The sequence below is a fragment of the Camarhynchus parvulus genome, chromosome 8 (genome assembly GCF_901933205.1).
Source record: "Camarhynchus parvulus chromosome 8, STF_HiC, whole genome shotgun sequence".
Lineage (NCBI taxonomy): Eukaryota > Metazoa > Chordata > Aves > Passeriformes > Thraupidae > Camarhynchus > Camarhynchus parvulus.
In genome coordinates, this window is record NC_044578.1 from 17231773 (window position 1) to 17246996 (window position 15224).

Consider the following 15224-nt stretch of genomic DNA (forward strand, 5'->3'; position numbering starts at 1 on the left):
GTCAGCATATTAGAAATATGATGCACTACACAGTCCCTTACTGAATACTAAAATGGCAATTAAGTTCCTCAGAATGGCAATTCCTAGGTTCTATATGTGCATGGAAGCATGAATTGTGTGGTAAAGCCCACAGGTCTCTTTGAGCATCCCTAGAGATTGCTGCTGTTTTATATCTTAACCACTGGCTTCCAAGCACAGGTTTCTTTGGGTTTTCCTCTGTTATGCAGTGGTTAAATTGCTAGAAGAAAACACAAAGCAGTCCAGTGTTTTTACTTTTTTTTCTTTCGTTTTTTGAAGGGTATTTAGTTGCATTTGTAAATTATATACTTAAGGTACTGATTTTACACTGCTAGTGTAGTAAACTACTCATTAACTAATGGGTCTGTTAGAAAGTGAGTGGGAGTTTCTGGGAACAGATGTTCTTTGGGGTCAGATGCTATATAGGTCAGATTTCCAACTGCTTGAGGAAGGAAAATGGGGCTTGGTAGGAGGCTTTTGTATTGGCACTAGGCAGCTTTTAACACTGAATAGTGGGAAGGAGGGACTGAGCATGGCTGGGAACAAGGGATGCCTTTCAGTGAGCCATTCTTAAACTGATGCATTCAACAAATCTTGCTTAAAGAGTGAGAAACATTATCTCTCCCTAAGATGTAGGATATAGGAAGTATTTTTTACATCCACTTCTTTGTCATATTTGAATGCACAGGTGCTTTTCATTTTTTCCCCAATTTTTATTACTCTTTGTATTCTTGCTGAAAACTTTGGTTTCTCTCCTCATATTGGTGTGATAATTTTGCACTAAGATTAAAAAAAAATCAATCTTTGCAATGGATATCTGTCATATTTTAGAAGGTGGGGTACTGTGGTGTCTTCTTTTGCTCTACTTTTCTGGAGTTCACAGTGCAATATACCTATGGGCAGACTCTGCTTCATTGAGATTGGGACCTTGGCGTTCTTTGTAAAGAAGCCTTTAAATTGAGTAAAAAATTTTTGCTACTTGGCTTATCTGACAATAGTGAAAACTATTATCTATACAATGACTAATAGAGCAGTTGTTGCTTCTGGTGGAGAGTGATGGTGGAAGCAAGAGAGATGGCATACTGACATCTACAGCATTATGTACTTGGAGATGAAGGAGTAGAAGCAAATTTCCATTTGAGAACATCAGAGAGACAAAATCTGTTTTACCATGGAGTCCTTCTGCACCTGACTTGAAATATTTAGAAGCAGAGATTTCAGTTGCTCTGTGGGAGGATCTTATTAAACAGTGTCATTAAGTGAATACAGAATGGGTGACTTGTGGCTGTTCAGCCTGGAGAAGAGAAGGCTCTGTGGACACTCCAGAGCCCCTTCCAGTATGTAAAGGGGCTACAGGAGAGCTGGAGAGGGACCTTTTACAGAGGCATTTAGTGATAGGACAAGGGGGAATGGATTTAAACTGAAAGAGGGCAGGTTTAGATTGGATGTTAGGAAGAAATTCTTCCCTGTGACAGTGGTGAGACATGGGAACGGGTTGCCCAGTGAAGCTGTGGATGCCCCTGTTCAAGGCCAGGTTGGATGAGGCTTTGAGCTACCTGGTATAGATGTCAGGAAAATTAATCCACAAACACCTGAGGTTTATGTCCAAAAAGGAGACAGAGGACTCCTGTAACTTTATTCAAATAAAAGGAGAGGTCATGGGGCATTCCCATGGGGTCTCTCAAAATTTTTAGGGGACACATTTTTATCCTTATTTCCCAGCTGCATTTTTTTCCTCTCTCTTTCCTCATTGGCTGAGATACTTCAGAGGTACAGACTCCCTGAAACACTTAATACCTAAACCCCCCACCCCCTTTTTTCTTGTGTCTCCATTCTTTTTCTCTAAATCCAGAGATTTAGCACAGTCTTGAGTGAGTAGCAGACTGTGTCAATTAGTGGAATTTCTATGGAATTTGTGGTTTCCCCCATTGCTTTTTTCACCTCTCTGTATCTGGCTATATCTACCATCAGGCCCAGAGTTTGTTTGTAGACACCTCCTTCTCATTCCTTTCATGGATTTTCAGTGGATTTCATGGGGAAGGTGTCCCTGCCTATGGCACAGGGGTTGGAATGAAAGGATCTTTAAGGTCCCTTCTAACCCAAACTATTTTGTGGTTCTGTACATGTAGCAGGTGAAGACTTTAAATGATTGTTCAGTGCTGCTTACACAGCTGTTACTGTGAGTGTAGTCTTGGATACTGCAGTAAAGCCAAATATGCCTGAACTGGGAAATGATGGAGGCAATCAGAATGTTTTCTAGGGCATACAGTAGAGATTCGGTTCCTGACATAATGCTAAATTTCTATCTTAAGGTTCTCAATATGCTGTGCTAATAATTCCTGCGTGCAGAGGGGGTAGAAAATAATTTCCTCTTAAGTAATCAAGACTATAAAAGGGCAAAAATGACTAAAAGGATTAATATTTGGTATTGCTTTATACTTGTATTTTTATTTCATTTTCACACTGAATGGCAATGTCCTTGTTAATAAGAAGGATCCTACTTTGAAAGATGGCATGTAAAAGTTTGGATTTTCTGCATCCTAAGCTACTGTAATAACTATGTCACTTGAAGATTAAATTCCTTTCTCCTTTAGATCTATTTTTAATTGTTACAATGAAAGAGAATATTTGGGAAAAAAACTATGGTTATTTTAAAAATCAGTTGTAATTGTTATACATTTAAAATGAATGTTTCTCGGCTCCCCACCTGCTTTTTTGCACTTGACAGCCTCTTTAGAGCCCACATGGTGAGATGAACATTGAAATAGTCCTGTGGGGTTTGTAGGTACTGTTACAGTGGTTACTGCATAGCCGGGTCTTAGCACTTGTTGGTCAAAAAGGGATGCGATGAAGGCAGCATTCTGTGCTTTGACGCACAGTGAGCTCCATCTTCTGTGTGTTATGCACGGTACTTCTTACACACGGGCAGGTAAAATGCATCTTCTGGCTTGGAAATAAAGCAGGATTCTTAGGAAATCTTAAAAGAGCTGTGATACTTTTCTTGGCTAGTTGATGTTTAAAAATAATCTTAAATGATTTTAGTATCTCCGCAAGCTTAATACTAAAGAGGATACACCTTTACGGTACTGGTGCTGCTAGTAGTTTGTGGGTTCCTTCTATACTTAAGCAATTATTTGCGGTTGTAAGGGGCAATGATTTCACATACAAGCCCACAGCACGAGGTACGAGCACACGAAGCTCTCGCTGCCGCAGCTGCCCGGGGCTTCCCGCGAGCCTCGGTTCCCACAGTTCGCTCTCGTTGGCAAGTTCCGACCCGGCTCTTGTCCCCGGTCCTGCGCCTCCCCCGGGCTGCCAGGCCTGGGCAGCCGCGCGCTGGGCGAGGGCGCGCCCCGGGGCCGCTGGACCCAGCCCCGTGCCCGGCCCCGGGAGGGAACCCACTGCCGTGCCCGCCCGGCTCCCGCAGCCCCGGCGGCGGGCGGTGAGCGGGAGCTGGACGGGGAGTCGGCCCCGTGCCCGCCCCGTGCCCGCCCCTCGCCGGCGGGCGCACGCGTGCAGCGGAGCCGCGTTCTCGCGAGGTGCTGGAGCCGCCGTGGAGGCGCGGGCCGGGCCGGGCCGGGCGAGGTGAGGGGAAGAGCATGAGGAGGATGAGGGTGCGGGTGCGGAGGATGTGCGGGGCGCGGCGGGGCAGCGGCAGCGCCGGGCTCGGCGGCGCTGGGAGGCGGTGCTGGAGCGGCCGGGCCGCGCAGAGGGGCGGGCCTGCCCTGACCTTGCGGGTCGGTCACGGCGGGGGCCGGGCCGGGCCGGGAGCCGCTGTCCTTCAGGGCGTGCGGGCACTACCCCGACGGGACCGTGAGGAGCTGGGCAGAAGCTCAGGGCAGCCCCGCTAGGGGCTTGGGCTTTGTTTGGGCTGGAAGCTTGTTACTAAAATCGATTTTTCAGTTAATTTTTTAATTTGTTGTGCAACACTGCGCCTGCACTTGTCGTTCACCTTAATAAATAGCCAGTGTAGTTTTGTGTTACGAGTGTTTGCTTTCTTTCTGTTTAGAAATTTGATCTTAAGAGGCTCGGTGTGCAGAGGCCATGGGTTTGTCCGCCTCCTCCCCGGCTGCCACAGAGCAGCCGCCAAATGCATCCAGGCAATACCAGACGGCATCTCCACCTTCAGAATGTCCCATGCATCAAAAAAAAATGAGCGGTAATCATTCGTGACACCTAAATGAGCTAAACTCTACATGGAAACAAGACTGAAAAGTCTTGGCGGGGGGGAGGGAGAAATTCTTCAAATAAACTCGAGGTTTTTGTTCAACAAAAGTCATTCTCAAGTAAATTTTCCTTGGGAGAAGTCACTTGTTTATCAGAACACTGTGCAGGCTGCTTTGTTTGTAGAGACAGGAGGGGCTTACTGTAGAAGCAGTGGGTCACTTGCAGTTGTCCTGTTTCCCAGGGGCCCTACAAATCTGTTCCATGGTGTGGTACAGCCCCAGAGGGTCAGGGAGCCCTGCAGAGATGGTGGTGGGTTGATTGGTTATCACTAAAGACCGTGTGTCTGGAAAAGGGTTGCAGAACGGTGGAATGAGATGGATGCCTGCAGAAGGACATCAGCTCTTCTGTTGACTCAGTCAATGCACTGGGTCAGCTTAAGTACAAACAGTTCAATATTGGGGCCAGGATAGGGAGTAGGAAATGAACATTCAGAGACTACACAGGAAACTCAGATCTTATAATGATTTTGGGTCCTGAAATGCAGGAAAGAGAGCAGTCAAAACTGTTGAAAAGCTCAGAAGAAATAGTGAAACACACATCTGCATTTACATGAGCCTTCAATGAACTTTTCCATTTCATGTATTAGAGGTTTCATCTTGTAACAAAACGTATGCTACTGTTGTGTTTAAGGTTGTCCAATGCACATGAAGACTGCTGATCATAAAACTGAGAACACAGATGATGTTCCTGCACATCAAGAAAGAGCTTATGAGTTCGTAGCATGTCCTGTGAAGTCTGGTGCAGCTCAAATGAATGATGACATAGATCCCAGCAATATGGTAACTTTTGCTTACTTCACATGCTTTTTTTAATCTTCTTTCTTCTGAAGTATTATACCCAAAATTGTAAATAATGTTACTATGTAAGCTGGAAACTCTGGGAAATAACATTATTTGTTTTATTTTTAAGACTGCTTTTTCTCTTTTTTGTGCATTTTCTTATTTAAAAACAAGTCACATCTTCTTTAACATTGTATTAAAATTTAAATTGGTCTCTGGTGGTTTTTCTGTTTTTAAATATCTTGTGCTCTCTACTTACTAGTTACATAAATGTTTTTCATGATACATTGTTGGATCTTAGTTTCTGTATAATAGCAGTATGGTTGAGTTCTGATTAGCATCTCTAAGATTTCCTCTGATTGACAAAAAGCATTGCTCTTTTGAAAATTGAAGTTTAGGCAGAAAGCTTTCCTGTAGTCCTGATGGCAAACTTTTGCAAAGAATTCTACTGCAAAAAAAGATAATTTTGGTGGAATTAAGTAAAGGCTAAACTTCTTGATCTTTGCAGGAGTTGATTGATCATGCTTTGATTTTTCTCAAACACTGTAACTTACCAAAATGCTAATACTGTAGTTTGTTGTTGGTTTTCCTTGTTCTCTAGATGCCTCCTCCCAATCAGCAGCCATCTCCAGGTCAGCCATTTCCATTGTCAACTGTTAGAGAAGAATCTTCCATTCCTAGAGCACATTCTGACAAGAAATGGGTCTATCCTTCAGAGCAAATGTTCTGGAATGCTATGCTAAGAAAAGGGTAAATACACTGTGAATTATCAGATGTGTCTGTGAGCCTGGAATTAATGAACTAGTATCATTAGTTATTATTCTTTTTTTTTTTTGAGAGTTTGTGGATTTTAACCAGTAAATAATAAAGTAGGTCTTTAAAAAAAAGTACTATCTTATAAACATCTTTATATTTTAAAGGGTGAGTTGGGCTCAAAAGCCATGTGTCTTCTGGTGATTAGGAAGATGGTAAAAAATGTCAAGCAACTGCTAGTGGCTCAGAAGATTTTCTTAGAAGTCCATGTACAGGTGTAGACCAAGTTTGCATGATTGCAGTCCTGCCAGCTGCATGATTGCCAGTTGGTTTCATGCTAATGCTGTGAAATGACAGTAGAAATTCTATGTGAGAACATCTAACTGCAGAGTTGCTAAAACTGGGAAAATTTGCAAGTAGATATTTTTGGTATTTACAAAAATTTAGTGTAGGCAAGACTAAAAATCCTCCTGTGCTGATGTTTCTGTGTTCTTTTGTAATGATTTGTCATTCTCTAACAGGTGAAGTTTACAGGTAGTTTACTTTTGGAGCAATAGTAATTCTTTTTCCTACATATCGATATGGTTTGGAACTCAATATGACATAAGCAGCCTGTATGGAACATACAAGTTTGGCTCCTGTAAACACTGAAATGTGTTAATGTTATGCCAGTTGAAAAGGAAGCATACACATGCAGTCAAAATGCAGTGTCAAGAGAGATGGAAAGTATTTCTAAGTGTTTGCAAAATGTATTGAATACAGGACTTCAGTGCATTAGGAATGCAAGTGGGATTTTTCCTAAGCATTTTTTATGAATACTGTGGATGTGGTGATGTTTGCACACTCTGATAACTTTCTGATCCAGATAAGCTGTTAATTTAGCTCTGTAGAATTTGTAGATCTCTGTGATGATAAGTTGGATAACCACACTTGTGCACAGAAAATGAAGTGGTTCTCAAGATGCTTAAGCAGATGAGCTAGAAGTTTGCATACTTGTCTTGTGTCTTGCATACAGCCTTAAATCTTCATTCAAAAGTTTATCAGATAAAGCTAGGGAGGTAGTTATGCTGTAATGTTTATAAACTATTTTCAAGTTCTTATTTTTTAGGTGGAGGTGGAAAGATGATGACATAACAAGTGAAGACATGACCAACATTATTAAGATTCATAATCAAAATAATGAGCAAGCTTGGAAGGAGATTTTGAAGTGGGAAGCTCTACATGCTACGTACGTACCTGTAAAATGTTGCATATGGAATATTTGCTATGACAAAGATATGAGTTGTAAACTTAGATTAGCATGACTGGTGACAAGACTGTCACTTTTTAGATCAGCATAGTCCCTGTTCCTACAAGACACAGACTAGTTAACCATTTGATATTATAATTTTTTCTCTGAAATTCCTCAATCGTTTTTACACAGTAGTTTGGATTATGGTTTTCTATTCTTTAATATTAAATCTGTGGATTAGATTTGCAGAGAACTGCTTTGTTTACAAATTAGAACAATGGTTTGGAGCAGATCAGGGATACTATATCATACCAGCAGTAAGTGCTGACAGAAACTGAGTGGCTTTCCAAAGCTTTAAAAAAAGGGAAAAAAACATTGGGTTGTATCACTTGTAATTAATTTTTTACTGTTGCTTTCTTCTGCTCAGTTTCTCTGTTATTAAAACAAATTACCATAGTGGTTTAATCACTGAAAATAAGACTCTGTTAACAGGTGAAAACTCTTTTCCTTTTAAATTGTGTGCACAGGGAATGTCCATGTGGGCCATCACTGATGCGGTTTGGAGGCAAAGCGAAGGAGTACTCGCCAAGAGCCAGAATACGTTCATGGATGGGGTATGTAGGTCTTTTCAGAAAAAAGATATCCAGCCTCCCATAGTCTTTTTTTTTACTATTTTTGACTTTTTTTTAATGTTTCTCGGCTCCCCACCTGCTTTTCGCACTTGACAGCCTCTTTAGAGCCCACATGGTGGGGTGAACATTGAAATAGTCCTGTGGGGTTTGTAGGTACTGTTACAGTGGTTACTGCATAGCCGCGTCTTAGCACTTGTCAAAAAGGGAGGCTGGAGAAACGTGTCTGAAAACATGGTGTGGAATTAATTGAAAGATGTTTCAGAACTGGTATTGCAAGTTAGAATTGCCAGAAGATAGAAGTACTAATGAGATCTTATGGACAAACAAATCTTGAATGGGACTCCCTCTCCCAGGTTCATAATACCCATTAAATGTCTCCATGGGGTGTTCCCTGTCCTCTCCAGGTACGAGCTGCCCTTTGACAGGCACGACTGGATCGTTGACCGCTGTGGGAAGGAGGTGCGCTACGTTATCGATTACTACGACGGCGGGGCGGTGGATGAGAACTACCAGTTCACCATCCTGGACGTGCGCCCCGCGCTGGACTCGCTCTCGGCCGTCTGGGACAGAGTCAAGGTGGCCTGGTGGCGCTGGACTTCCTAACTGCTCCTGTGGTGTGTACTTGAAAATAACCACTTTGCTCCTAGACAATGGACATGTCAATATCAGGACTTGAGATAGAGGTTCGCTGCAGCTGTCATTGCTTTCATCATCACCACTCTTCTTTTGGGGGTGGGAAGGGAGGACAGGGAAGTCTCTCCTGAAGTACACCAATGCTTTGTGGTGTTTCAAATGGAATAATAAAGTTACAGTGGCAAAAACATGTATCTTAATTTTCTTAAGAACTGGGAAGCCTTTCTTACTTCGTCTCAGATTCTGCGTGAGCTCTTTTCATTTCATGACTTCAGTCCTGCTCTAAATACATTGCAATTCTGATTCTGACTGGAGTTTTGAGTATTACTTGAGTATTGAAAACTGGAAATTTCATCAGCTATTTCACATAAAGTCTTTGGATACCTCCATGATGAATAAAGGTTAAAAGATGTGGACTCTTTCAAATTACATGTTTTGTTTACATAATAAAACCATGTATTTGTTTTCACATAGACGTTTTACCTATTCAAATACATACTTCCTCAGAAAACTTCAGTTAATCAGTTAAAGAAGGTGTAGTGTGGTATGAATATTTTAAAGATCTGTTATGTAGAAAAGGAGAATATACTCATGCCTTACTCTGCAATTTTTCTTTGAACCGAAGAACACTGTTAGAAGCAGGAAATGAGTATCACTTTTAAAACAGCATTTCTAAAAGGACAAAATTGATATTTAATGGCTATTTATTTGAATATTTAAAAGTTGGTTTTCTGACATAAGAAAATACATTATTACAGTATTTTCATGTCCGTAATGTGTGTCATGTAATGAATTCAGGACAGAGCTAAGCCTTATTTAAATAACCTGCAGTGCATCTGCATTTGGCATCCTGGCTGCATTAATGATATTTATTACAGCATGGTTTTTTATATAATAAGGAATTGCACAAGGGGGTGTGGCTACACAGCCACACACGTGAGTATAGTGAGGTGTATTACAGGTGTGTACATAACTGGGCTAAAAGGGTATCAGAAGTGCCAGGGGAGGAGGTTGATTGGAGTGTTTTCTAAGGGTGATGCGTGGCATAAAGATTTGATTATTGTCTGTGCTTAGTAAGGGAAACTAACTTTTTAAAGTCTTCCATTGTAATAGCTTTAAGTTTGCACGACTCAGTAAGTCTCAGGTGCTGTGCAAAACACTTGGGAATGGAAAGGAGTAAGAGAATAGCACGTAGCTTCTCAAATCAGGGAAGCTGCCTTCTTGAAACTCCCCAACCTTAACAGTAAAATAGCTGTACATTTCATTTTCTGAAAGTGGCCTGTGTTTAACTGACATTGGAACTTTCCTTTCCCCTTCCCTTCCCTTTCCTTTCCTTTTCCCTTTCCATTTCCCCTTCCCCTTTCCCTTCCCTTCCTTTTTTCTTTTGATAAGAATCCTCTCTTAATGTTTCAGGAAAGTTACTTCCCATTTAGGGAAAAATTAGTCAATGAAGCTTTCCTACTTTGGAATTCTAATGATCACAACTAGTTCCCACTTCAGAGACAACTGTTGTGCATGGTAGGAATAAATATCCAGAATCCTAAGAGGAAAACCATGCTCTTACCCATATGCACTTTGCTCATTCCTTTTTCAGCTTTTCAGTGAGATATATATATGATAAACTGAAAAAAAAATTTCCATCTAAATAGGCAATATATGGATGAGATAAATGAAAAGAGAGTTTGTATGAAGCAAATGAAGGAACTGACTCACAAAGGAACTGCTCTGTTCTAACAGTAAAGATTGAGGAGTACTCTTTTTGGGGTGGTGGGTTGTTTTCCTACGGGATTATTTTGGTAGTTGTTGGTTTATGTATTTGGCAACTTGCTACACTGAGCATTCTGTATTTCTCATAACTAAATATGGAAAGGCTAAACCACTGTAGGGAGTACTTCAGAAGCTTCAAAAGCACGAGTTTGCTTTGTTGATTTCAGCAGTGTGATGTTGAGAGCGTGGAAATTGTAATCGCTGCTAAATCTGGGGAAACTGTCACAAGCCCTTTCATGTGTTTACTATCTCCTGTTACCTTTCATCTACCACAGATTCAAAATTGTTCTTTTCTGTGCTACTGTTAATGGAATGTACTACTTTGTCATCAAATTAAAGGGAAAATCAAATAAATATACTTTTCTTAACTTTGGTATTTGGTGATCATGCTTTTAGCTGTAAGAATTATTAAAAGGGGCTTTTACATGTGTCATATGAGATTCTAGTCTGTTACAACTAAAATCTTGCTATAGAGTATATATTTGATATTGTTACTGTGTATTATTGTATATTACTACAACTTAACTATTGTCACAAAAAAAACTTCCTAGAAGACTAAATGAAAATAGTTAATTTCTACAAGCAGTAAGACTTAAGGAAGTAAATAGAGTTTTCTTCTTTAAGCTTAGGTTTCGTGATGCACGATGCATAGATGTTAGAATTAAAACTGTAATTCCAATGTAAATTTGAAAAATGGTGATTTAAATTGGGTGTTTTTTAATCCTTAGGAAGGATGTTTTAACTAAAAAAAACTATTGTTCAGGCTATATTAAAAGAAATTTATATATATGCATAAATAAATACATTTATATCCTTTCTTTGTAAGTATAGGAAGGTATGGAGAGTTCATGGAGCCCAAGAAAGTGAAGAAGTATCCTGATCAAGTCCTTTCAGGGAATTCTGCAGTGACATCAGGTTCCCAGTCGTGGTCAGGCTGAAACAGAATTTTGGAACCTGTCTCAAACTAAGGTTAACCTTGTGCACATTCCAAAGGGAAAATGCAGGCACTCACTAAAGAAAAGCTGCTTCTATAATTAGTTCTGTATTTAGATATCTAAAGTTCACCTGTGTTCTGCTTTACTGTGTCAAAGCCCTGCTTGACGATTGTGTTTGACTCTTGCAGATGAAACAAGTTAGGGGTGCTCTCCTGGCCTGCTCTGAAGATGTGTGCTTAAGGATGTCACAGTGCCCAGAAACTGCACTCTCTGGGACTGGTGGAAAAGGACTCCAGTGTAACATTCCCAGCTGTAATCCATGCAGTCAGGAGTGGTTCTGACCTTGATTTCCTGGAGCAGGAACCCATTCTGCACTCAGGTATGGGTTTTGGCTGCTTGCAGTTGTGTCACTAAAGGCTGCAGTGGCTGCCCTGCACTGGAGTGCCTGGCACTGCTGCCACTCTACAGGGGCACCAGACTGCCTGCTCTGCCTCCAACACCCTCCCTGCTCAGTCACAAGGGACCAGCTCTCTGCTCTCCTGCAGTTTGTCCTGTTAGTATCTGGCCAACATGAGTGCTCTGTAGCTGGGGAATAATTCAGAGGCTGATCTTTCTTGGATGCCTGGAGTTCCTGACTCTCTTGCGTCATCCTGCATTTTGCCCTTGGAGGCAGTTTGGAAGGAGGACCTGTAGCTCTTCTGTCTTACTTATTTTTTTCCCCTGTCCCCCTAGAAACACCTTTGCTCCTTCCTTTCATACTATGCTCATGGTCTGACCTTCAATCCCTCTAAGAATTTTTCAGCTAAGCCTTAAAATTTCTGCTGTGCTTTGCTGTAAAAGAAAGAAACTGTTGCTGTAAGATAGTTGTGTCCATTCTTGATTATTGCTACTTTCTACTCCCAAAGCAAAGTGTTCTGGATTACCACTTTTGAATTATGATGTGAAAGAGGCATGCTAGTTTAGGGTGAAATTTTGTGTAGTGTTTACATAATTTATTTACCATCAGAACTTTAATGTGCTCTGTAAATTTGAAGTCTCAAATGTGCTGATGAATACTGTTCTGCTTTCAAAAGGTGTGAGAGTGACAAAGGACCTCTCAGTGCTCTGAAAATGGACATAAATAGTCTGTCATCTTACACATTCCCATTGTGTTTGTTCCACTCTTGTATCCAAGTGTGGGGGAAGAGGAGCTAATGTGCCAAATTGCAAGGGATAAAGGCAGATACATTGTGTAGCTCAGCAGCCAAAAATGAACTGCCAGACTAAGAAGCACTTCCTAATATTTGGACTTCTACTAAAGTTTGTTTTTTATAGGGAGTAGAAATGCCTCTTTCAGAGCCATCACTTTTTAAAGACTCTGTTCCCAGCACTTACTAAATGACAGGGCATGCTAATTCTCTGTCTCCTTTGCTTACACCTGGAGGAGAATCCATGTAGTGAGGTTCCACAAGCCAATGTACTTGATGTGGCAGCTGAATATTTTAAGGATAGATGCTAGATGTGCTTATCGCTTCGGTATCATACCCTTCCCTTCCCACAAGTATCTTTACATATGTTATTTAAGAAAATGCACAGAATTGCTAGCTTTTTACAAATTTTTAGTAGGCAACTTCATGCATTTTTACTCCCACTGAAAGAAAATGTATTCTGTTTATCATTCTACCTTTGTACAAGGTAAATTGCATGCAAAGATCTTTATGCAGTGATTCAAGTAAGTATTGATTCTCTCATCAGTGGAATCTATGGTCATATTAGACATGTCAGGTCATAAAAAGCAACAATTTTAGTTTGCATTTGATGGCTATTCACTTTTATGTGCTTCTCCTTCAAGAAAAAATGGCTTGTCAAACTCCTAAAGGAAGAATCTTATATTCTACTAATAATGTGACAGTTACATCTATTTGGTCTTAATATTTGTACATTGCATAGAAGCTTCTAGGCAGAGTCCTGGACTCCAGACCTTATCATGGGGCCTTGGCCATGTGTGAAATGACACATTATTACCAGGGAGCCACGGATCGTGATGGCAGCTCCCCCAGTATGGGTCTGCCTGTCTGCAGTGTGGGTGCATACTTCTGACTGGAGTCAGAACGAATCCACTTTTCAAAGGATTATGTAAATTTATTGGAAGTATTAGGATAATTATTAGGCTTCATTAAGAAAATTTAAAAATTAGATTATATCTTTTGCTGATGTTCAGTTGGGACCATGGCCTCTCTCATAAAATAGAAACCATCACATTTGTTTTCTACATATTATGGGAAAAAAAAAAAAAGACTGTCACGTTTTTTGTTTTCCCATGTCATGCCAATTTTGTGGTAACTACAGAAAGTTTTAGCTATTTTGCTAACATGCTGCTGTTTTTGCCTCCAGCTTCTGAAGACTATGACCCCATAAACCTCCTGTCTGCAGAGATAGCTAATGCTTTAATTGATCATTAGTACACTTTCAAAATGAGTTTCCATCTGCCAAAAGATTAAGTGTCTCAGGGAATTGACTGAGAGCAGTTTGATGCATGGAGGATAAATGCAAGTGCCTTTAAAAAGCACTGCTAGATCACAAATCCTTGAAAAACTTGCTTCTAAAATACTTACAAGGAAAAGTAATAGGAAAGGTTTTTCCTCTGCTTTGTTTTTCCCTCAAATTAAGTATTTTTTTATATATCAGTGAGAATTTGTTGCCTCATTTTGAAGAACTGAAAAGCAAAACCTCATGAAAATGCTGAATTTAACCTTACAGCAAACCATGCAATTTTTGGCAGCTTTAATTTGCAATGTAAATTTTTTGTTAAATGGGTTCATTTCAACTCTAAAAAAACGACAGGAAAAAAAAAGAAAATTTTCCACTAGCTGTACTTAAGAGTACTAGGAGAAAAATATTTCCATGTTTTATCCTGTATTTTCACAATTACTGGGATTGCTTCTCTTTCTGTTTTCTTCAAGCTTTTGCCTTAGTTTATTTGGAGAGATTTTTACAGGTTTCCTGATGGTTTCTCTCTGCCATTTTTGTACAAGGCACTTTGGGTAAGACTTCTACCATTGCAATAGCACTTACAGTTGTTATTAGAGAAATGGTAGCTTCTTCCTTAGGTCTCTGAAAAAGTGGTGCTATTTAACTCAGATGAGGACAGCTCTGGTTGTGCCATTCTGGCTGCATTAGAGCTGGCAGCAGTGTTGTATCAGAAAATGTGGGCACTGCAGCTGTCCTGTAGCAGTGCTAAAGGCAGAAGTGTTGCACTGGTCAGCTTCACCTTTGCTGTGGTTATGGGTTCCTCATTAGTGTTGGTCTTGTGAACCCCAAATGGGCAACTGCAGTGACCCCTAGACTTCCTAGTGTCCTTAATGCCTTCTGGAGGACGTGCTTGTAGCACTGCCTGCACTTAGGATAGAGGAGGTGGCAAAAGGGCTGGCATGGAATTGATGGTAAAAGATACAGATATGGATGTTCCAAATTTATTTTTTTCCAAATGTCTATCTGCTCCTGTGGGAGGATGGATTGTAGAAGAATAAGAGATAGTACTAAAGGCAATCTCACCCCTGAGAAGTTGCAGCTGTGCTAATTACCAGGTATATTAAGAACAGGCCTGCCATTAATAGCCCACAGGTGTATCCAATGAGTGTTATAAAAGGGTGGGCTGGCTAGTTGAGAGAGAGAGTGAGTGAGTGAGTGAGTGAGTGAGTGAGTGAGTGAGTGAGTGAGTGAGTGAGTGAGTGAGTGAGTGAGTGAGTGAGTGAGTGAGTGAGTGAGTGAGTGAGTGAGTGAGTGAGTGAGTGAGTGAGTGAGTGAGTGAGTGAGTGAGTGAGTGAGTGAGTGAGTGAGTGAGTGAGTTGGAGTCAGTTGGCTGTGCTGCAGTGAGGAGGAAGGAGTCAGCTGGCCCTGAGGAGCTGCCCATGAGGTATCATAAAGAAGGTATGAAAGCTTTACGGTATGACCATGACATACTCCTCCTCTGATTTGCCGCTCAGGTTAGGGGAAAACTGGTCCAAATGCACGTTTTATATATATTCACTAGAGGTTGTTGAAACAACACCCAGTTGAGGCTGTAATTATACTGAGTGGGAGGCAAAGGATACTGTTTTTGCAAATAACCCTGGAAAGATTAATCTGACCTATGTATGAAAGGTTGCATTCTGTTTGCCTTGTCAGGCAAAGTGGAAGATACTGCTGGCATAATTGTTTTGTGACAAGATGTTGAAGCTGGTTTAATATAGGCTGACTAAGAAGTGAAACTTTTCTTTTTTAACTTTATTTG

The 15224-nt window shown here is 40.8% G+C and overlaps 1 protein-coding gene across 1 annotated transcript; it reads left to right on the forward strand.

Annotated features, from left to right (window-relative positions):
• Positions 1–3523: 3523 nt before the first annotated feature.
• LOC115906249 (cytochrome c-type heme lyase) lies at positions 3524–8681 on the forward strand. Its single transcript, XM_030953344.1, has 7 exons — positions 3524–3600; positions 4025–4174; positions 4873–5021; positions 5623–5771; positions 6883–7002; positions 7533–7619; positions 8042–8681. Exons 2-7 carry the CDS (start codon positions 4060–4062, stop codon positions 8238–8240), a joined length of 819 nt encoding a protein of 272 aa, XP_030809204.1. The 5' UTR covers positions 3524–3600; positions 4025–4059; the 3' UTR covers positions 8241–8681.
• The last annotated feature ends 6543 nt before the right edge of the window (positions 8682–15224 follow it).